The following is a 24,550-nucleotide window of genomic DNA, read 5'->3' on the forward strand; positions in this document are numbered from 1 at the left end:
AGTTTTGGGTTTTTTGGGGGGTTTGGGGGGTTTTTGGGGGTGTGTGTTTTGGTGTGTGTGTGTGTGTGTGTGTGTGTGTGTGTGTGTGTGTGTGTGTGTGTGTGTTTCAGACTGAAAAATCTAATTTCTGGGGCTGGAGAGATGGTTTAGCAATTAAGAATACTGACAACTCTTTCAGAGAACCTAGATGACTTGTGGTTTACAACCATATGCAAGTCTAGTTCCAGGATATACAATGATCTCTTCTGGCCTCCACTGCCATGGCATATACATGGTATGCATGTAGGGAGCCATGTAGTTGGTTTTGCCTAGTTGTCTTGAGAGGACTGTCACAGGTTTATCAGGTTAGAGTCCATGGCTCCTAGGCATGATGTGCCTTCCAGTTCCTGAGACACTGATACACTCCCTCAGGCAGAGGAGCATTCAGGCCACTTTATGTTTCTCTGAATGTCCCTTTGGAGTCAAGAACAAAAAGTATTGTTCTCAATAAAACTGTCACAGCCTCAGTCATGCTGCCCCCCCACCCCCGTGCCAACAGACCTGATTTAATTTCTCCAGGCTATATCAGATGACCTTGGCCCAGCAAGTAAGTGAGGGTGCTTACAGTACACAGACAAGAATGCAGACAAGACACCCATACACATAAAATGAAACTGAAGCTAGGTAAATTTCAAAAATATCTTAATTAGATTTCTAATCCATCCTTAATTTAGAAAAGATAAGTAAAACTTGGGGTAACTTGGAATCTGAGCAGAAAAACCAAATTCACTTTGACATGCATTTAATGAGTATACCTACCATCGGATTTAGATAATTATCATAAAAGTTCCAAGCCAAAATCCAGTGGTTTGACATGCATCCAGAACTACCTTTTTATCTAGTTATGTTGAGGGCAATAAACCAGATGATAATCGTGGGAAAGACTGATGATTACAGAATCCAAGAGATGGCACACCACTTTACACAGGGTCAGTCAACAACAAGTAAGGGTTGTCTTACAAACATGAGAAAAAAGAGGTCAGGAAAGCACATTAGGTCTTGTACAGGAGAAAGGCATGAAGCAGGGTGGAAACACCAATTCAACTTCATTGATAGAGGAACCCAAGTAGGATTTGAATTATAAGGATGCTCTTAGGGAACCCATATCCTGCTGTGATGTGACCTGGGGCAAAGATTACACAAGACTGGCATTTGTGAATTAGGTAAAGAAAACATTTGGGAGAATGGGCTAGTTTAAAATTCAAAGGTATGCTTTCTATGTCTAGGAAATACTTGAGTATAGGAGTAGAGATCCCTTCCTAGATCTGGAAGGATCTATTAATCAAAAATTCTACAATATATAAAATTAGAACATGGTTAATAAGCAAATAACAAAGGATAGACTGAAGGCAAATTTATAACTAGGGGAAGGTAGAGTTAATAGTAGTTGAAATAGAGTTAATTAAATCATGTCATACATGTTCTATATTAACAAAATTTATCATAGTACATATTTACTCAAGAGATAAGAAAAAGCATAACAAATAGTTATTAAAATCAAGTAACCAGATGACAACTTTTAAACAGCCCTTTGTTTACATGGTAAACACACTGATGAAAGCAGCACTCAAAACTGCCTGAGCAGAAGGAAATAAAAATATAAGTATCAGTACTGACAGAAGTTACAGGCATGGGTTTTGAAGCAAATTTGTGTCACTGTGTCACTAAAGTTGACCAAACAGATATAGAATACCTCAATGACAAAACATGTCACTTTCTCATCTTCCATGAAAATGTGATGAGCTCAATCATACCATGTACACTTGACAAATACTGTCCAAGAAAATATTCTAAATAATAAAGTCACAATGACATTACAGGAAAATGTTACCCTGTGTAAAATTTTAATGAGGCTTAACACTTTCTAACTTCATGATGTTCTGTTTTGAAAGCACCTGGGTCAGAATGGGATTATGTGACTATTATGCCGGCATTGTGTGCACAATCAACATGTACAGACATGAGAACAAACAAGCAAAGCTCTGTCCTCAGGCAATAGCATGAAAGCTAACAACCTCTGCCCAAAGTAGCTGGCTACGACTGCAGTGTTGAAAAAGGTATATAGAGGAAGAGCCAGGCAAACAGGTACCCACCATTTGTTTTTCTTAGTTCTTCCACAAGACAGGAGGCTTCCTCTTGAATTCGATCCTCGATGCTCCTCTTCCCCATCCCAAAATTTCTCAAGGTCATAAGTGAGAAACGCCGAAGCTCCTTCCATTTTGTTCCATTGCTGAAAATGACCCCTACCAGAACAGGAAATGGAAGCTGGAAGGGAGAACTCAGACAAAGAAGGGAATGTCCCCTGACTACCTCTTGGCTCCCTTCCTAAGAAACTTTTCCTGTCTCATCCCCACAATCTCTGCCTAGGATACATATACATATACATACATGCACATATATGCACATATGTACATAAGCACACTTACCAAGGTCATTATTCACTTTTGTAACAATTGGGAAGACACCCCGACCAGAAAACTCCTCTCCATCCAGGACTTCCTTTACCACTTCATATCCATATACTACCACAGTAGGCTTCAGTCCAAAGTACAGAGTGAATACAGGGCCATAGACTTCTGAGAACTAGAAATAAGAAAAATTATAAGTAGCAGAAGAAATATCTAGACTGATGTGAGCATCTTGCTGACCACATCTGTAGTGTGCTAATCACAACTTCAAATTTAGATTCAATACATAAAAAACTGTTTTCTATCACTTTCATCTGCAGCATGTGTCTTGTTTACCAGAAGATTTCCAGTCAAATCAGTGTGCAAACTGCCAGAACTCTGACACTTTGAAGTATGTTTGCAGATAAAGTTAAAGAGGTTGGAAGAATCTTAATTTTATTTTACTTTCCTATGGGTAAAAATTCAAGACTCAGATTTGAACCCTTCTTAGTGGACCTCTGATATTTGGGCAATGAACCAATACCTGATGTTCACACTAAAACGAATACTCAACTATGTAGGACTCTGCTTCAGGATTCTGCTGAGCTCTTCTCACAGGGTCCCTCAGCCGCTCCATGATAAACCTTGGAAACATATCATTTGAAAACTCTACCTAGGAAGCTCCCAGGAATCAATATGGATAACCTTAGTCAAAATGCCAAACAGTGGGAATATAAAAGACCACATCCCATAGCCAGAAATGGCTCCCCAGTGGAAGGATGGAGACATCAAACTACCTACAAAACTCTCAACTCAAAGTTGGTCCTGTCTAAAGAAATTCAGGGACAAGATGGAACAGAGACTGAAGAAATGGCTGACCAGCAACTGGCCTAACTTGAGACCAATTCCATGGGTAGGCAATCAATCTCTGACACTAGTATTGACACTATGGTGTGCAGACAGAAGCTTAACATAGCTGTCCTCTGAGAGGCTCTACACAGCAGGTCATTGAGACAGATGCAAGTACTCACAGACAAGCACTGGACTGACCCCTAATGGAAGAGTGAGTGAGAGGCTTAAAGGCCCTGACTGGGGTGGCAACCACACAGGAAGACCAATAGTGTCAACTAATCTGGACCTCTGGAAGCTCCCAGAGAATGAGAAACCAACCAAAAAGCTAGCCCAATGGATCCAGTACATATATAACAGAGAGCTGAATTGTCTGGCCTCAGTGGTAGAAGATGCAACTAATCCTGCAGAAATTTGATGTAGCATAGTGCAGGGATACCCAGGAGGGGCATCATTTCAGATGCAAAGGGGAGGGAGCCTGGAAGGAGGAATTCTGTGAGGAGGGACTGGGAAAGGCTATCATTTGGGATGTTAAAATTAATTAATAAATCTTTCTGGTTTCCACCTGCACCAGGAGATGAATGAGTCCCATGATTCTCTGTAGCCAAAAGCTGTGGGGAAAGAGTGGGAATCTCCTGAACTGAACTGATCCCATGGCTCCCTGCATCCAAATCCCAAGAGGGAGAGAGCTGGACCCTCAGAAGTGAGGACAGTCCTGAGAACTCAGAGGAGACAATTTCTTTCTGCCTACATTCCTGAGCCAACAGGAAATAACCTAATGTCATCTGTGCCATTTGTGCACAGGGACCTAGGAGTAGTCAGAGACAGGACCCTTCAGGTTTCTGCCTGACCTAGAGCTAAGAACCAGTCACCAGGAGTACCTACACACCTGAGAGCAGAGCTAAGATGAAGTCTTCTGTACCAAGGAACCTGGCTGGAGGCTTCAGGTCACACAAACCCAGGAGAAGCTCTCTGTTCCCAGATCAAGCAGAAAGAAAACTGGTCTACAGGAGTGATGACACAGGCCTACAGGAGGGTCAAGCCGCTCAGAGAGACATCAAGACAAGCTAATACCAGAGAGAACTTGATGGCGAGAGGCAAGCACAGGAACCTAAGCAACAGAAAGCAAGACTACTTGGCATCATCAAAGCCCAGTTCCCCCACAAAAGCAAATACAGGATATCCAAACACACCGGAAAATGAAGATCTGAATTTAAAATCACATTTTATGATGATGATTGAGGATTGTTAGAAGGAAATAAATAACTCCCTTAAAGAAATAGAAAACAACACAAATAAACAGGTAGAAGCATATAAGAGAAAAAAATCCATAAAGAATTATGGGAAAACATAAACAAACAGGTGAAGGAATTGAACAAAACCATCCAGGATTTAAAAATGGAAATAGAAACAATAAAGAGAGTACAAAGGGAGACAACACTGGAGATAGAAAACCTAGGGAAGAGATCTAGAGTCATAGCTGCAAGTATCAACAACAGAATACAAGAGATAAAAGACAGAATCTCAGGGGCAAAAGATACCATAGAAAACATTGACACAACTGTCAAAGATAATGTAAAATACAAAAAGCTCCTGGCCCAAAATATCCAGGAAATCCAGGACACAATGAGAAGATCAAACATAAGGATAATAGGTATAGAAGAGAGTGAAGACTCCCAAATTAAAGGGTCAGTAAATATATTCAACAAAATTATAGAAGAAAACTTCCCTAACCTAAAGAAAGAGATGCCTATAAACATACAAGGAGCCTACAAAATTCAAAATAGATTGGACGACAAGAGGAATTACTCCCTTCACATAGTAGTTAAAACACCAATTGCACAAAACAAAGAAAGAACACTAAAAGCAGTCATGGGAAAAGTCAAGTAACATATAAAGGCAGACCTATCAGAATTACACCAGATTTCTCACCAGAGACTATGAAAGCCAGAAGATTCTGAGCAGATGTCATACAGACCCTAAGAGAACAAAAATGCCAGCCCAGGCTACTATATGCACCAAAACTCTCAATTAACATACATGGAGAAACCAGGATATTCCATGACAAAACCAAATTAACACAATATCTTTCTACAAACCCAGCCCTACAAAGGATAATAAATGGAAAACTCCAAAACAAGGAAGGAAACTACACCCTAGAAAAAGCAAGAAAGTAATCTCCTTGCAATGAAACCAAAAGAGAGACACACAAATATAATTCCACCTCTAACAACAAAAATAACAGGAAGCAACAATCACTACTCCGTAACACCTGATAACATCAATAGACTCAATTCCCTAATAAATAGACATAGACTAACAGACTGGATGCTTAAAGAGGACGCAGAATTTTGCTACATACAGGAAATGTGCCGAAGTGACAAAGACAGACACTTCCTCAGACTAAAAAGCTAGGAAAAAAATTTTTCCAAGCAAGTGGTCCCAAGAAACAAGCTGGACTAGCCATTCTAATATCAAATAAAATTGACTTTCAAACAAAAGTTATCTAAAAAGATAAGGAAGGACACTTCATATTCATCAAAGGAAAAATCCACCAAGATGAACTCTCAATTCTAAATATCTATGCTCCAAATACAAGGGCACCTACATACATAAAAGAAACCTTACTAAAGCTCAAAGCACACATTGCACCTCACACAATAATAATAGGAGATTTCAGCACCCCACTCTCATCAATGGACAGATCAGGGAAACAGAAATTAAACAGAGACATAGAGAAGCTAACAGAAGTTATGAACCAAATGGACTTAACAGATATTTATAGAACATTCCATCCTAAAACAAAAGGATATACCTCCTTCTCACCACCTCATGGTACTTTCTCCAAAACTGAACATATAATCAGTCACAAAACAGGCCTCAACAGATACAGAAAGATAGAAATAATCCCATGCTTCCTATCAGATCACCACATACTAAGACTGGTCTTCAATAATAACAATAACGAAAGAATGCCCACATATACATGGAAGTTGAAAAATGCTCTACTCAATGATAACTTGATCAAGGAAGAAATAAAGAAATTAAAGACTTTTTAGAATTTAATGAAAATGAAGGCACAACATACCCAAACTTATGGGACACAATGAAAGCAGTACTAAGAGGAAAACTCATAGCTCTGAGTGCCTCGAAAAAGAAACAAGACAGAGCATACATTAGCAACTGGACAGCACACCTAAAAGCTCTAGAACAAAGAGAAGCAAATGCACCCAAGAAGAGTAGAAGGCATAAAATAATCAAACACAGGGCTGAAATCAACCAAGTAGAAATGAAACAGACTGTACAAAGAATCAACAAAACCAGTAGCTGGTTCTTTGAGAAAATCAACAAGATAGATAAATCTTTAGCCAGACTAACCAGAGGGCACAGAGAGTGTATCCAAATTAACAAAATCAGAAATGAAAAGGGAGACATAACAACAGAACCTGAGGAAATTCAAAAAATCATCAGATCCTACTACAAAAGTCTATATTCAACAAAACTGGTAAATCTGGAGAAAAAGGACAATTTTCTAAACAAATAAGAGGTACCAAGGTCAAATCAAAATCTGATAAACCATCTAAACAAACCCATAACTCCTAGAGAAATAGAAGTAGTTATTAAAAGTCTCCCAACCAGGGAATAGGGAGGCAAAGTTTAGAACAGAGGCTGAAGGAACGTCCATTCTGAGCCTGCCCCAGGTATGGCCCATACATATACAGCCACCAAACTAGATAAGATGGATAAAGCAAAGAAGTGCAGGCTGACAGGAACCGGATGTAGATCTTTCCTGAGAGACATAGCCAGGATATGGCAAATACATAGGCGAATGCCAGCAGCAAACCACTGAACTGAGAACGGGATCCCAGTTGAAGGAATCAGAGAAAGGACTGAAATAGTTGAAGGGGCTTGAGACCCCATATGAACAACAACGCCAACCAACCAGAGCTTCCAGGGACTAAGACACTCCCCAAAGACTATACATGGAATGACCCTGGGCTCTAACTGCATAGGTAGCAATGAATAGCCTAGTAAGAGCACCAGTGGAAGGGGAAGCCCTTGGTCCTGCCAAGACTGAACCCCCAGTGAATGCAATTGTTAGAGGGAGGGCGGTAATGGGAGGGAGGATGCGGAGGAGAACACCAATATAGAAGGGGAGGGGAAGGGGTTAGGGGGATGTTGGCCTGGAAACCAGGAAAGGGAATAACAATTGAAAGGTAAATAAGAAATACCCAATTTAATAAAGATGGAAGGAAAAAAAGTCTCCCAATCAAAAACAATCCAGAACCTGATGGGTTTGGTGCAGAATTCTATCACACCTTTACAGAGGCCCTCATACCAATACTGTCCAAAGTATTCCACAAAATAGAAACAGAGGGAGCACTACCAAATTCCTTCTATGAAGCCACAATTACATTTATACCTAAACCACACAAAGACCCAACAAAGAAAGAAAACTTCAGACCAATTTCCCTTATGAATATTGATGCAAAAATACTCAGTAAAATTCTCACAAACCAAATCCAAGAACACATCAAAACGTTCATCCATCATGATCAATTGGCTTCATTTCAAGGATGCAGGGATAGTTCAATATGTAGAAATCCACTTTATAAACAAACAAAGAAAAAAAACATGATCATTTCATTAGATTCTGAGAAAGCATTTGACAAAGTTCAACACCCCTTCATGTTAAAAGACTTGGAAAGATCAGGAATTCAAGGCCCATAGCTAAACATAGTAAAAGCAATATACAGCAAACCAGTAGCTGATATTAAACTAAATGGAAAGAAACTTGAAGAAATCCCACTAAAATCAGGGACTAGATAAGGCTGCCCACTCTCTTCCTATTTATTCAGTATAGCACTCGAAGTCCTAGCCAGAGCAATCAGGCAACAAAAGCTCGAATTACCCAAGATACAATCCACAGATTACATGAAGCTCAAGAATAAAGATGACCAAAGCATTGATGCTTCAGTCCTTCTTAGAAGGGAAACAAAAATATTAATAGGAGGAAATACGGAGACAAAGTTTGAAGCAGAAACTGAAGAAAAGACCATCCAGAGACTGCCCCAACTGGGGATCCAGCCTATATACAGACACCAAACCCCAACAAGGTTGCTGATGTCAAGGAGCCTGATATAGCTGTCTCCTAAGAGGCTCTCCCAGAGGATAACAAATTCAGAGGCAGATGCTCGCAGTCAACCATTGAACCAAGAATGGGGTACCCATTGGAGGAGTTAGAGAAAGGATTTAAGAAGCTGTAGGAGTTTGCAACCCTGTAAAAAAAACAATACCAACCAACCAGAGCTTCCAGGACCTAAACCATGATTCTAAGAGGACACATGGACAGACCCATGACTCTGGCTTCATATGTAGCAGAGAATGGCCTCATTGGACACGAATGGGAGGAGAATCCCTTGGTCCTGCCAAGGCTGAATCCCCCAGTTTAGGGAAATATCAGGGAAGGGAGGCAGGAAGGGGTGAGTGGATGTGTGGGGAACTCCCTTCAGAAGTAGGGGAAGGGGACATGGAAGAGGGGTTTATGGATGGTAAAATGAGAATGGGAATAACATTTGAAGTATAAATTTTAAAAATCCAATAAATAATTAATTATAAAATAAATTATCATATTACTAAAAGAAAAGAAATCTCTCTCTAGATAAATGTGTTACCAGACTGTCTGTAATCCTGGCTGAGGAACAGACAGCAAGAAAAACAGCACATGCAGCATCCTACAGGACAATCTCTTCCATGTTTCTCATCCATAGGTCTGGCAGCAGTTTTGCCAGGAAACACTGAGGCCCAGTGGACCTTACTAGTTTTATGTCCTTCACATATGTTTAATGTTGACTCAGACTCCTGGATATCAGATGAACTTGTTTCTTTGAAGAAATTTATTTTGGTTGAATAACCTAACAATAATGCACAACATGTACATAAACAACTTCTGCAATAAATCCTTAAGACAATTTCAATACCTTTTATCTTGTGCAAAAAGTTGTAGCTAAGAATCATGAAACAATGAAACAGTAGCTGTTCTCTCTGATATATGTTTTTTTTTCTTACAAGGTAAAAATGTTTATCCTGGACAAATATATTATCTCATTTAGTCATTTCTGACAATAAGAAACAAAATATGAAAATCCACAGTGCACATTTGCCATATGATGGCATAGTTTAACCATTTGCCTCCAGAAATGCTTTTAACAGCAGAGAATAATTCTTACTTTTCAGATACTGTGCAGCAAGAAGGATACCTACATTGGTGAAGGATTTGATGATGTCCTTCACATCTGTCTGAAGGATGTTTCCAATAATTGGGAGAGGAGTTGGGTCAAGAGGGGACTTCCCTCTCCCAGAGCTCTGTCTCTGGAGTGAGAAGAGAAGTAGACAGGAGAGAGTGAGCACCAGAACCAGGACTGGATCCATGGCAGCCTTTACTTCTCAAGGAGACTCCTATGAGCTGGCCATCCAGGACTTTTATAATGCTAGCTGGCAATTCAACATGTGCTTCTGAGGCCTAAGTGACCAATCAGATATGTGCAGGTTTACCTATGTTCTGAATGAACTCTGGCCTGCTGGCAAACATAAAAGGAAGCTGTTCTTTATGACTGATTTCCCTCTACTTCCCAAGCCTAGTCTAGAGTTGGACTTGACCCAGATATTGTGCATATGGAGGCCAGAGGTCAACTTGTGGTATCTGTCTCAATTCCACCTCCTTCCCTCCCTTTCTCTCTCTCTCTCTCTCTCTCTCTCTCTCTCTCTCTCTCTCTCTCTCTCTCTCTCTCTCTCTCTGAACCTGAAGATTATAAGGGATCCTCTTGCCTCCTCCCTGATCCTACCCATCACTGAGATTACAAACATGTACTAGAGAACTTAGATTTTACATGAGTCTTGGGAGAACTAAACTCTGGTCCTCATGATTGCATGGTATATACTTTACAAGCTAAGCCATTTTCACTTCAACTGGGTCCACCAACATTAACTATGCATTGTGACTCAACATTGAATGACTCAGGCTGTGACTTAATAACATGGATTTAGTTACTAATTGCTGCAAATAAGGATTAAAATGTGTATCAGAATTTTAGTATATAACATTTATTGTTTGAATGAATACAGGGCTTGTTAAATTCTTAATCCAAGGCAAAGAGAAGCATTTATACTATGCCTGACTCACATAATCCTAAAATCTAACACCTGTCATTTCCCTGAATACAGTAATTTCCCTTTAAAATAATCAGTTCTACATGTCCTTAATGCCAAACTTGTACTATGTTGTTTGGACATTGAACCTCTGTTACTATGAGCTAAAATAAATCCTCTTTTCTACACAAGTACCTGTTCTATTTTCAATTCTGGAAAGGCTTTAGAGATATTACAGAGGTTATGACTACTGGAAGCTCTTCCAACATGTGAGTTCAATTCCCAGCAACCACACCACTCATAACCATCTGTAATGGAATCCAATGCCATCTTTGAAAAACAGCAACAGAATACTCAAATACATAAAATAAATCTTTTTAAAAATCTTATTTGCTGGACCAGAAAAGAAAATCTTCTTGCCATATAATAATCAAAACACCAAATGCACAGAACAAAGAAAGAATATTAAAAGCTGTAAGGGAAAAGGCCAAGTAACATATAAAGGCAGACCTATTAGTATTACACAAGACTTCTCAGCTGAGACCCTAAAAGACAGAAGAGACTAGGCAGAGGTCATGCAGGTCATGAGAGAAAACAAATGCCAAAAACCAACAAATTAATCTTTTCAAAACAAACCCCAAAGAAGAGAAACAGGCAAACATAATTCCACATCTAACAACAAAAATAACAGGAACCAAAAATCATTGGTATCTAATATCTCCCAACATTGATGGACTCAGTTCCCAATACAAAGACATAGGCTAACAGACAAGATATGTAAACAGGATTCAGAATTTTGCTGCAAACAGAAAACTTCAGTGACAAGAACAGATATTACCTTAAAGTAAAAGGCTGGGAAACTTTTTTCCAAACAAATGATCCCAAGAAACGAGCTAGAGTAACCATTCTAATACCCAGCAACACAGACTTTCGACCAAAAGTTATCAAAAAAGATAGGGAAGGACAATACATGCTCATCAAATGTAAAATCCACCAAGATGAACTCTAAATTCTGATGACCTATTCCCCAAATGCAAAGGCACCCACATTTGTAAAAGAAATGTTACTGAAGCTCAAAGCACACATTGAACAACACACAATAGTAGGAGGAGATTTTTGACACCCCACTCTGACCAATGGACAGATCATGGAAACAAAAACTAAACAGAGACACAGAGAAACTAAAATAAGTTGTGAACCAAATGTGCTTAAAAGATATCTACAGACCATTTCACCCCAAAACAAAAGAATATACCTTCTTCTCAGCATCTCATGGTGCTTTCTCAAAAATCAATGATATACTCAGACACAAAATAAACCTCAACATGTACAAGAACATTAAATTAATCCCATGTCAAGACCCATATGAGACCACCATGGACTAAGGCTGGTCTTCAATAGCAACGAAAACAACAGAAAGCCTACATACACATGGAAGCTGTCTACTCAATAATAACATGGTCAGGAAAGAAAGAAAGAAATTAAAGACGTTTTAGAATTTAATAAAAATGAAGGCACAGCATTCCCAAACTTATGGGACACAATGAAAGCAGTGCTAAGAACATAGCTCTGAGTGCCTCCATAAAGAAAATGGAGAGATCATACACTAGCAGCTTAACAGCTCATCTGAAAGTTCTAGAACAAAAAGAAACAATTGCATTCAAGAGTAGACAGGAGGAAGTGATCAAACTCAGGACTAAAATCAACAAACTAGAAACAAAGAGAACTATACAAAGAATCAACAAGGGCTGGAGAGATGGCTCAGCCATTAAAGGCTAGGCTCACAACCAAAGAACCAACAAAACTAGGAGCTGGTTCTTTGAGAAAAATCAACAAGATCAATAAACCCTTAATCATACTAACAAAAAGACACAGAGACAGTATCCAAATTAACAAAATCAAGAAGAAAATGGGAGACATAACAGTAGGAACTGAGGAAATTCAAAAAATAATCAGATCCTACTACAAAAATCTATACTCAACAAAACTAGAAAACCTGGATGAAATGGATGATTTTCTAGACAGATACCAGATACCAAAGTTAAATCAGGATCAAATAAACCATATAAACAGCCCCATAATGCCCAAGGAAATAAAAGTAGTTATTAGAAGTCTCCCAACCAAAAAAGACCAGGGCCAGATGATTTTAGTGCACAATTCAATCAGACCTTCAAAGAAGGTCTAATTCCAATAATTCTCAAAATATTCCATAAAGTAAATGCAGGAAGAACACTGCCTAATTCATTCTATAATGCTGCAATTACTCTGATATCTAGACCACACAGATACCCAACAAAGAGAACTTTATACCAATTTCACTTATGAATATCAGTGCAAAATTACTCAATAAAATTTTAGCAAACTAAATCCAAGAACACATCAAAATCAGCATTCACTATTAACAAGTAAGCTTCAATCCAGGGATACAAGAGGGTGGTTCAGTGTATGAAAGTCCATTAAATTAATCCACTATATAAAATCCAACAAGCAGCTAAAGGAGTCATATGCAGATATCTACACCCAACCAATGGACAGAATCTGAGAATGAGGGCAACTCTATACAAAGACCAGCAATCTCAACTAACCCAGACCCTGGACATCTCTCAGACATTAAGCCAGCAACCAAGTAGCATATAACAGCTGATAAGAGGCTCCCAACACATATACAGAAGAGGACTGTATATATCAAAGAGGATGAACCTAACCCTCAAGAGACTGGAGGCCCCAGGGAGTGGGGAGGTCTGGTGGGGTAAGCGGTTGGGAACATCTTCGTGGAGATGGGGGAGGAGGTATGGGATGTGGAACAATCAGAGGGTAGATGAGGCAGATAATAAAGTCTGGACTATAAAAAAGATTTAACAAAATAAATTTTTAAAAAGCAAAGAAAAAATCACTGTTTATGTCATTAGATGCTGAAAAGCATTTGACAAAATACAACACCCCTTCATGTTAAAAATATTGCAATGGTCAGGAATTCAAGGCACATACCCAGACATAATAAAAGTAATATACAGCAAACCAAAAGCCAATATCAAATTAAATGGCAGGATACTGAAGCTATCCCATTAAAATCAGGGACAAAACAAGGTTGCCCCCTCTCCAGGAATCTATTCAATAAGTTCTATCCAGAGCAATAACACAACAAAGGGAGATGAAGGGGATAAAAAATTGACAAAGAAGAAGTGAAGGTTATCACTATTTGTAGATGATATAATAATGTACATGAGCTACCCCAAAAATTCTACCAGAGAACTTCTGCAGCTGAAAATCAACTTCAGCAAAGTGGCTGGATATAAAATTAACTCAAACAAATCAGTAGCTTTCCTTTATACAAATGATAAATGGGCTGAGAAAGAAAATATTGAAATACGCTTCACAAAAGTCAAAAATAATATAAAATATTTTGGGGTAACTCTAACTAAATAAGTTCCACAAGGGCACATCTGTATGAGAAGAACTTCAAATATCTCAAGAAAGAAATCATAGAAGATCTCAGTAAATGGAGAAATCTTCCATGCTCATGGATTGGTAGGATTAACATAGTAAAAACGGCCATCCTTCCAAAAGCAGTCTACAGATTCAACACAATCCATATCAAAATTCCAACACAATTCTTCACAGATGTGAAAAAAGCAATTCTCAAATTCATCTGGATAAGCAAAAAAAAAAAAAAAAACAGAATAGGGAAAACAATTCTTAACAATAAGACTGCTGTGGGAATCACCATCCCTGACCTCAAGCTATACTACAGAGCAATAGTGATAAAAAGTGCATGGTATTGGTACAGAGACATACAGGTTGATCAAAGGAATAGAATTGAAGACCCAGAAATAAAACTACACATCTATGGACACTTGATCTTTGACAAAGAAACCAAAAACATACAGTGGAAAATGGAAAGCATCTTCAATAAGTGGTGCTGGTCTAACTGGCTTTCTGTATGCAGAAAAATTAAAATAGGCCCATATTTGTCACCTTGCACAAAGCTCAAGTAGAAATGGATCAAGAATCTCAACATAAAACCAGATACACTCAATATAATAGAAGAGAAAGTGGGAAAGAGCCTTGAACTTATTGGCAAAGAGGGAAATTTCCTAAACAGAACTCCAATCGCCCAGGTTCTAAGATTAAGAATTGGCAAATGGGACCTCATGAAATGGAAAGCTTCTGTAAGGCAATGAATATAGTCAGTAAGACAAATCGACAACCTAGAAATTGAGAAAAAGAGCTTCTCTACCTCTCCATCTGATAGAAGACATCTATTCAATAAAAATATATAAAAACACAAGAAGCTAATCTCAAAAAAAAAAAAACCTAACACAAACAAAAAATGAGATATAGAACCAAACAGAGAATTCACAACAGAGGAATCTTGAATGACTCAGAAGCACATAAAGAAATACTCAAAGTTCTTAGTCATCAGGGAAATGCAAATCAAAACAACCCTGAGATGCCCCCTTACACCAATTGGAAAGGTCAAGATTAAAAACTCAAGTGACAACACATGTTGGCAAGAGTGCAGAGAAAGAGAAGTCCGCCATTGCTAGTGGGATTAGAAACTGGTATAAACACTCTGGAAATCAATCTGGAGATTCCTCAGAAATTTAGAAATAGATCTACCTGAAGACACAACTATACCACTCCTGTGTGTATACCCAAAAGATGGCCACCATGCCAAAAGGGCACATGCTCCACTATGTTCATAGCAGCCTTATTTGTGATAGCCAGAAGCTGGAAACAACCCAGATGTCCCACAACAGAAGAATGTAGTTCACTTAAACAATGGAATATTATTCAGCTATTAAGAACAGGGACATCATGAGTTGTCCTAGCAAATAGATGGAACTAGAAAATATCATCCTAAGGGAGGTAACTCAGACCAAAAGGACATGCATGGTATGTACTCACTAATAAGTGGATATTAGCCCAAAAAGTACAGAATACCCAGGATACAGTCCACAGAACTCAAAACAGGTTAACAAGCAGTAGGGCCCAAGTGAGGATGTTTCAATCTTACTTGGGAGGGAAAGGAAACCAGAGGACAGAAGGAGAGAGGGACCTGGGTGGGATAGGGGAGGAGGAGGGGCAGGGAAAAGGGAAACACGATCAGGTATTGGGGATGGGGCCAGAAGTGAAGCCAGAGAATCTTAAGACTCAAAGGGAAGGCCATTAGATGTAATGTCCAACAGTAGGGAGAAGGAACTTGTAGACTCCACCTCTGGTAGAAAGACAGGACATGAAGTGGAGGGATGGAATTGCCATCCCACAGCCAAAAAACTCTGACCCAGAATTGTTCCTGTCTAAAAGAATTACAGGAACAAAAATGGAGATGAGACTGAGGGAAAGGAGGTACAGTGACTAGTCCAAATTGGGACATATCCAAAGGGGAGAATCCAAGGCCTGATATCATTACTAATGCTATGATGTACTCATAGACTGGAACCTAGCATGGCTTCCCTCTGAGAGGGCCAACAAGCAGCTGGCTGAGACAGAAGTAGATACTTATACCCAGCCAATGGTCTGAAGTTGGGGACCCCTGAAGTTGAATTAGGGAAGGCTGGAAGAAGATAAGGAGCAGGGCATTATTTTCTAGGCCTGATGGCCAAAGACTACCTTCAGTGTCTCTATGGCACTGAGGGCAAAGGTAGTCTTTGGCCATCAGGCACAGAAAATAAGGCTTTATATTTATATTTATTTATTTTTTAAATCTTTTTAAATTATCTTTAATCTTTTTTTAGAGTCCAGTCATTATGCCCCTCCCATTCTTCCCTTCAACAGTTCCTTACCCCGTTCCTCCTCCACCATCTTCATTAGTTAGAAAGTTCCCATCCCCCAACCCCAACCCCAAACCCTATCCCCTACCAGGTCTCCCCATTCACTGGGGCCTCAAGTCTCTCCAGGGTCAGGTGCATCTTCTTTCATTGAGACCAGAACAGTCAGTCCTCTGCTGTATATGTGTCGGGGGCCTTGGGCCAGCCAGTGTATATTGCCTGGTTGGGAGCAAAGTGTCTGAGAGATCTCAGGGGTGCAGGTTTGTTGAGATTGCTGGTTTTCCTATGGGGTCACCCTACTCCTCAGATTCCTCTTGCCTTCCCTAATTCTAGGTAATAATATATGGACTACTCTCTGTACTCTCATTTTAACTGATACATAGTCATTTCGTTAGCAATTTATCCTTATCAGGTCTCTGATCATACTGACAGCTGAGCTAATTGTAGATTAACAGCTAATAAACAACAGGCAACTAGCTCTTACCTCAAGTTAATCCACTGTTGTGTTAGTTCATTACTCAATTCATTAGTTAAAGCTACTAGGTCTCTTTTTAAGAAAGTCAAAGAGGTTTGCCTTGCTCACAGGCTTCATGTTAAAGGATGGAACTTTTACAATTCCTTCATTTACATGACTGCTCTCAATAATCACCTACCCAAATCTCACAATAAATAAATAAAAATGTAAAATTAATTTAAGGTCTGATGATCTAAAATATGTTTGTAGGGTTAGGAAAATGTTTGAGATTGACAAATGCAAGTGATAAAGGTTAGAGTATGTTAAAAATAAAACTTGGATGGTAAGAGGAAAATAATTTAGGAATATAAATAAAAATGCTTCAGAGGTATAGGGTTGTGGTCTCGCATCTGCTCTGCCATAGCGCATGGCTACTGGGGAGACACAACACAAGGAGTTTGACTATGCTTATCCCTTCCTCCATGGGGAGCAGGGACAGGGCAGGGTATTCTGGGCTCTAATGGAGCACTGAGGCACATCTCTGAGGGTGGGAAGGCAGTCTGAGATGTGGGAAAGCCAGAGCTGCTTCAGGGGTCCTTGAGCATTTGACGACGCCAGGGCTATGGAGTTCTCAGGCTCTTGGTCATCTAGGCACCACTGGGAAGTCAAGGAAAATCTGAAAACAGAGTTGGAGGCCCAAGGGTTAGGTCTAGCCCGGGGCTTGGGGGTTGTGGAGAAGGGAGCTGTGACTAGTCCCACTGGGAGAGTCCTTGGCTTGGCCAGTAGAAAGCTTGGTGACAGTTGCGGTCGGAAGTACAGAGAGACCTTCCAAGGGAGACGAGGCTGCGGGTCTCTAAGCAAAGGCCTTCTCCATGTCTCCCAATGACCGATCCCAATAAAAAGAGACAATCTGCAGTTCCAATCAGTAATTGCCATGGCAGACAGTAGATGTGTAAAACCGTACCCTACTTCTCAGAGTTGGCCTGAGATTAAATACCTTTTGCAGGGAGGAATGTCTGGAAATGAATCATATTGACAACACCCTCTGGTCCTCTAGTTACCTCATTAGCGTGGAGATCTCTGTCCTGAGCCTATGTGACCACAGGTCACATCTCTTTTCCTATTATCTTGGTCTGAAATGTTAGGGATGCCTCATCTACATGTGGAAGGAATTTTAGGGTATTGCCCTTACAAATCTATGAGGGGTTGTGTCTATATGACAGGGACTTGGTACTTGGGTCAGACGAAGCTCCTACCATCTCTTCAGGGTCTCTGGGGTTTCAAGCTTTTAGCTGGACTGAGGACCAGGCTTTCTCTCATGGTTCGCTGTTCCACACAGAGGAAAAAATGTTTAAAGTTAGTATATACAGGTTAAAAATGTTGGAGATTCTAAAATGATGTTTAAGATTGAAGGATCTAAGAAGATATTTAAAGTATATAAATGCAAGTTATAGAGGGATAAGAAAATTTTTCAGACATAAAGAAATGAAAAGGGTTCAAATTTAGCCCCCCTCCACAACCCATCAGCATGCTATTGTTATACTAAGATCTCAAAGAGCGTAATTTTAACATTGCTAAATGGAGTTTTGAAAAGCTAATGGAGGACTGGCTGCTTACAATTAAGTCAAAAGCTCAAAATTTTAAATTCCCTTTTATCTGTCTTCTAAATATAGACTTAAAGGTGCTTCTCATCATGCTAAAAACATCTCTTCAATTTCTATATCTAGCTTTCTGGACTGAATAAAAGAATGTCCCATGCATTTTGATCCAAACCTATAGTTTTTACTAGGCCATAAAGTTATGAATAAAAAAACTCATTAGCAACTTTATTTTCAGTTCTATTGCTATGATTTTATATATATATACATACATATATACATACATACCCTGACCAAAACATTCTTAGGAGAGAGGATATTTATTTCAGTTTATAGCCCAGCTTACAGTTCATCCTAGTGGGTATATGAAGGAAGGAAATTCAAACTCCTAGTCACATCACATTCATAGTTACATTCCTGTGTAACGTTTCTCAAGTCAACATGGAAAAGAAATAATATTGGTAATTCCTCCTTCTCAATGCTGTTCTAAACCCTAAAGATATTTATCATGCCTCACTGATACTAGGTTCAGAATCCATCATCGTGTTACAAAATTTGTCATATAACCTCAGTCATACTAATCTTTCCATAATTCTATGACTTTGACATTCCCTAAAAGAATACCCCAATGTTTATAAAACATACCCATTGATTTGAGCTTATTTCATGTTTCTAAGTAATCAAACTGATCTTAAATACCTCTGACAGATAGATCACAGAACTCTGAGTTCTTTGCTTTTCTAGGTGACAAACAATATTGACCTATTTCATTATAAATAATAGCTTCTATAGTGTTGGAAGGTGCTATGTACCATTTTGAAGGAGAAAAGAAATCATCAATCTCACTCAACTGGGACCCTACAAGAAATATTGGCAATCAGTCTTATAAGACACACCAAATGGAGCAATAGTGGCACAAACATCATAAGTAACCAACCGCTTTCTGCTTGGATCAAGAACCTGAAACCCATATCTCAATTTCCTTGTTTGTGTTTTATTCCTGTGAAGAGACAAAATGACCAAGGCAACTTGTATGAGGATATTTAATTGGAGTTGAATTATAGTTGCAGAGGTTGAGTTCATTATTATCATGGCAGAAAGCATGGCAACTGGCAGGTAGACATGGTACTGCAGAAGGAACTGAGAGTTCTAGATCTTGATCTGAAAGTAGACAGGAAGAGACTATCTTCTACAGGCAGCCAGGAAGAGGCTCTTCCCCACTGAGCAGAGTTTATCATAGAAGACCTCAAACCAAGCTTCACAATGACACACTTATTCTAACAAGGCTACACCTCTTTCATTAAGGCCACACCTTCTAATAATGCCACTTTCCAAGGGCCAAAGATATACGAACTACCATACTCAGCATGAATCTGTAATTAGACAGGACATATTTGCAAAGAAAACATACTACTATTATTATGAGAAATGGATACAGAATTTGATTGACTCTTAAAGACATATTTATACCCATAAGTCAATGTATCTGTCAACTCTCATCAGAGAAATTTCTTTTTTCAATAGAAAATGATTAACACATAGACCCACAGCTGGTTAAAGTGAAGAGGATAAGACAGTATGGAGTGATCATCTCTAAATTGGACACCTGTATGACACTTCCTTTCTCCCAAAGTTCGGGGACCCTCATAGAAAGATTCTAAAACCCAAACACTATAAATGATAACAGGGAAACGGTGCTTTTCAACACAGTAGAGCAGTTGTACATATTAAATGAGAGCACTTGTGACAGCATGCACAAGACATGTGCAATCTCTAGCCAGACAAATTCCAAGTGTAGAGTTGGTCCTAAAGTTCCATACCTAGCCTAGGAGCTATTGGCAACTGTTAACTGCTGGAAAAAAGAGAGTTTGTTTGTTTATTTATTTATTTATTTATTTATTTATTTATTGCTCTCTCTCTTTCTTTCTTTCTCTTTTGATGTCTTTTTTATTGGATTTTTTTATTTATTTACATTTCAAATGTTATCCCCTTTCTCTGTTTCCTGTCTATAAACCCACTAACTCATTCCCCCTCCCCCTTCTTCTGTGAGGTGTCCCCCCATACACACTCACCCCCCTTCCCACCTCCCTGCCCTGACATTCCCTTACACTGCTGCATCAAGCCTTGGCCGGACCAAGGGATTCTCCTCCCATTGATGCCCCACAAGGCCATCCTCTGCTACATATGCAGCTGGAGCCATGGGTCTGTCCACGTGTACTCTTTGGATGGTTGTTTAGGCCCTGGGAGCTCTGGTTGGTGGCATTGTTGTTCTTATGGGATTGCAAGCTCCTTCAGCTCCTTCAATCCTTTCTTTAACTCCTCCATTGGGGACCCTGTTCTCAGTTCAATGGTTGTCTACGAGCATCTGCCTCTGAATTTGTCATACCCAGGCAGAGCCTCTCAGGAGAAAACTATATGAGGCTCCTGTTAGCAAGCACCTCTTGGCATCCCCAATAATGACTGGGTTTGGTGGCTGTATGTATATGGACTGGATCCCCAGGTGGGGCAGGCTCTGAATGGCCATTCCTTCAGTCTCTGCTCTAAATTTTGTCTCCATATCTCCTCCTATTAATATTTTTGTTCCCCCTTATAAGAAGGACTGAAGCATCCGCACTTTGGTCTTCCTTCTTCCTGAGTTTCATGTTGTCTGTGTATTGTACCTTGAGTATTCCGAGCTTTTGGGCTAATATCCACTTATTAGTGAGTGCATACCGTGTGTGGTTTTTTTTGTGATTGGGTTACCTCACTCAGGATATTTTCTAGTTTCATCCATTTGCCTATGAATTTCATAAAGTCATTTTTAATAGCTGAGTAGTATTCCATTGTGTAGATGTACCACATTTTCTGTATCCATTCCTCTGTTGAAGAACATCTGGGTTGTTTCCAGCTTCTGGCTATTATAAATAAGGCTGCTATGAACATAGTGGAGCATGTGTCCTTGTTATATGGTGGAGCATCTTTTGGAGAGTTAATTTTCTTTAAGGGTATGTCCCAGTGAATAGTCACAGTTGATATAGATGTCACATTTGTGGCAGAGTACCCTACAGTCTCTTACTCTCTGCATTTTGACCAGTTGTGAATTTCTGTCATAATCACTAACCACTGGACAAAAGAACTCCTTTAATGAAAACTGAGGCCATGTATGGAATACATGTGTAGACATACACAACGTATTACCTTGCAAGTATATGTCAAAAAATTGCTTTCTCCAGAAGCAGACACTCAAATTCAATATTGGACATCTTCACCCACACATGCAAACACCTACATACACTCACACACACACACACACACACACACACACACACACACACACACACACACACACACACTCACACACACACTCACACACACACTCACACACACACACATGCTCAGAGAAAGAATTTACATACACTATAGAATTCCACTGTTTCTGACGATGCCACTCTAAGTATAAAAACCTATGGGAATATTTACATTACAATTATACAGTTAAATAATAAAAGTGATTAGTTATCTTTTTTAACATAATGAAGAAGTTTTAAAAGCACTTACTTTTTTAATAGATTTGCTGATGTCCTTCACATCTATCTGAAGGATGTTTCCAATGATTGGGAGAGGAGTGGGACCAGGAGGGAGCTTCCTTCTCTCAGAGTTCTGTCTCCAGAATGAGAGGAGAAGCAGACTAGAGAGAATGAGCACCAGAACCAGGACTGCATCCATGGCAGCATTCTCTTCTCAGGAGACTCCTCTGAGCTTGCAGCCCCAAAGCTTTTATAATGCTAACTGCTAACTCAACATGTGCTCTGGTATGTATGTAACCAATCAGCTAGGTGTGGTTTAATCTTTCTTCTTTGTGGACTCTGACCTATTAAAATACACAAATGGAAGCTCTTACTTCACTTTTATTCTCAACTGCCTCACCCTGAAAACCTGTTGTAACTAGCCCAGGGTGGGATCAACGTACTTTAAAAAAAAAAAAAAAAAAAACTAAAGTAGTTTCAACATGCAATCTAAACAGAGGGTTTAAGGATCAAATCGTTTGATCCAAAGATTGTTCAAACTCCTGCATATTAGTCTTATGATCACTGGGAATTTCTGGCACTGAAGGCAAATCGTATACCTGTATATGAAATAAAGTTTACTCAATAAAGCTTCCCAGTGACTAGGATAATTACTTTAGTGTGCTATAGTAACATTAGAGTTGATTAATCACCAGGTAAGGCATGTACTTAGCTCAGTTCATAAACACACCTTTGCCATTAAATATCTTTCAAAGCCTTTTGGGGTAAAGGTTACTTTTCACCCCTCTGAGAGTGCAAGGTAACAGAATAACAGCAGTGCCACTCACAGATACCTTTAATTAATTCTCTTAGTTAACATAAGAAGTAATGTATTGAGGAATGGATACAGAAAATGTGGTACATCTACACAATGGAATATTACTCAGCTATCAAAAACAATGACTTTATTAAATTCGTAGGCAAATGGTTGGAACTGGAAAATATCATCCTGAGTGAGCTAACCCAATCACAGAAAAACATACATGGTATGTACTCATTGATAAGTGGCTATTAGCCCAAATGCTCGAATTACCTAGATGCCTAGAACAAATGAAACTCAAGGCGGATGATCAAAAAGTGAATGAATATCGCTCCTGAGAGACACAGCCAGAATACAGCAAATACAGAGGCGTATGCCAACAGGAAACCACTGAACTGAGAACAGGACCCCCGTTGAAGGAATCAGAGAAAGAACTGGAAGAGCTTGAAGGAGCTCGAGACCCCATATGTACAGCAATGCCAACCAAACAGAGCTTCCAGGGACTAAGCCACTACCCAAAGACTATACATGGACTGACCCTGGACTCTGACCTCATAGGTAGCAATGAATATCCTAGTAAGAGCACCAGTGGAAGGGGAAGCCCTGGGTCCTGCTAAGACTGAACCCCCAGTGAACTAGACTGTGGGGGAGAGGGAAGCAAGGGGGGAGGGTTGGGAGGGGAACACCCATAAGGAAGGGGAGGGGGGGGTGGGATGTTTGCCCGGAAACCGGGAAAGGGAATAACACTCGAAATGTATATAAGAAATACTCAAGTTAATAATAAAAAATAAAAAATTAAAAAAGTAATGTATTTCCTGGCAACACTTCATTTTCATGCATATATACATTGCACATTGTTCCTTTTTCATTTCAACCACTCTGATGAGTATGTAATACCTTACCAGTTTAAATTCCCATTTCTGTGAAGCTGCAGAAGGCTAAGCAGTTTTGGGAATGTCAAATAGTAAGATATTAAATTAAATTTTAAAGTTCCTCTTCCTTTCCTCCTTCTGACCCTTCCCATGCTCCCATGCTTCCTCTCAAATTCATGCCCTCATATCTCTCTCTCTCTCTCTCTCTCTCTCTCTCTCTCTCTCTCTCTCTCTCTCTCTCTCTTTCTCTGTGTGTGTGTGTGTGTGTGTGTCTGTACATAAATATGTAGAATGCAGTAAGAAATTGTGCTGTATTAGAAAAGTGATGGTGTGATGGCTGTGGGTTCTCTTCCAAGATCCATGCTCCAGGCAAGTTTGCTAAGATACCATTTCTGAGCATGGTGTGGGTCTTAAAAGTACAATCAGTGTGGACAATGACAATGACAATCAGTAATTGGTTAGCTGTTGCCTCAAACTCTGTTCCATCTTTATCTTTGAACATCGTTTGGCAAGAAAAATTTTGGGTTGAACGTTTTGTGGGTGGCTTGATATCCCTCTTCTTCCACTGGATATCCTGCCTGGCTACAAGAGGTGGCCACTCCATACCCCCTACTTGAAGGTGTCTCATCTAGGGTCACCCCGGTAGACTCCAGGAACATTCCCCACCCGTTGTCTCTACCTAGTTCCAGAGATGCCCATAAACACACAGATCCCATTCTCATTTCCAGCCCTCTCCAGCAACCTCCCCACTAAACACACCTGATCCCCATCCCCATATCTATATTCACCCTCCATTCGGGCAGATCCTTCCTTCCATCCACCGCCAATGAATATTTTGTTTCCCCTCTGGTGAGATTCATATATGCTCCCAGAAACTCATTATTTAGGCTTTTTTGGGGTCTGCATAGTTATTCCTGTACTTTGCAGTAATGTCCACTTATACCTGAGTTCATACCATGTGTCTTTCTGGATCTGGGTTTACCTCACTCAGTTCTAGTTCCATTCATTGGCCTGCAAATTTCATTACCTCTTTGTTTTTTGTTTGTTTGTGTTTGTTTGTTTCAAAATTTATTTTTATAGTCATAATATTATATTAATGTCTGTTTAATGTTCTTTTTTTTCAATT

The 24,550-nt window shown here is 39.5% G+C and overlaps 1 protein-coding gene across 2 annotated transcripts in view; it reads right to left on the reverse strand.

Moving 5' to 3' along the window:
* LOC116897019 (cytochrome P450 2C55-like) overlaps window positions 1–21,965 on the reverse strand; it is a 38,020-nt gene extending 16,055 nt beyond the window's left edge. The window contains exons 1-3 of one of the 2 annotated variants that reach the window (XM_032898627.1): window positions 21,785–21,965; window positions 2,466–2,622; window positions 2,133–2,282 (exon numbers count right to left, since the gene is read on the reverse strand). In XM_032898627.1, the coding sequence (XP_032754518.1) occupies window positions 2,133–2,282; window positions 2,466–2,622; window positions 21,785–21,952 (475 nt within the window). In that variant the 5' untranslated portion in view covers window positions 21,953–21,965. Of the gene's footprint in view, window positions 1–2,132; window positions 2,283–2,465; window positions 2,623–9,539; window positions 9,708–21,784 lie in introns of those variants that run through there. The other variant, XM_032898626.1, reaches the window with a different exon arrangement.
* Window positions 21,966–24,550: the final 2,585 nt, after the last annotated feature.

The sequence above is a fragment of the Rattus rattus genome, chromosome 3 (genome assembly GCF_011064425.1).
Source record: "Rattus rattus isolate New Zealand chromosome 3, Rrattus_CSIRO_v1, whole genome shotgun sequence".
Taxonomy (NCBI): domain Eukaryota; kingdom Metazoa; phylum Chordata; class Mammalia; order Rodentia; family Muridae; genus Rattus; species Rattus rattus.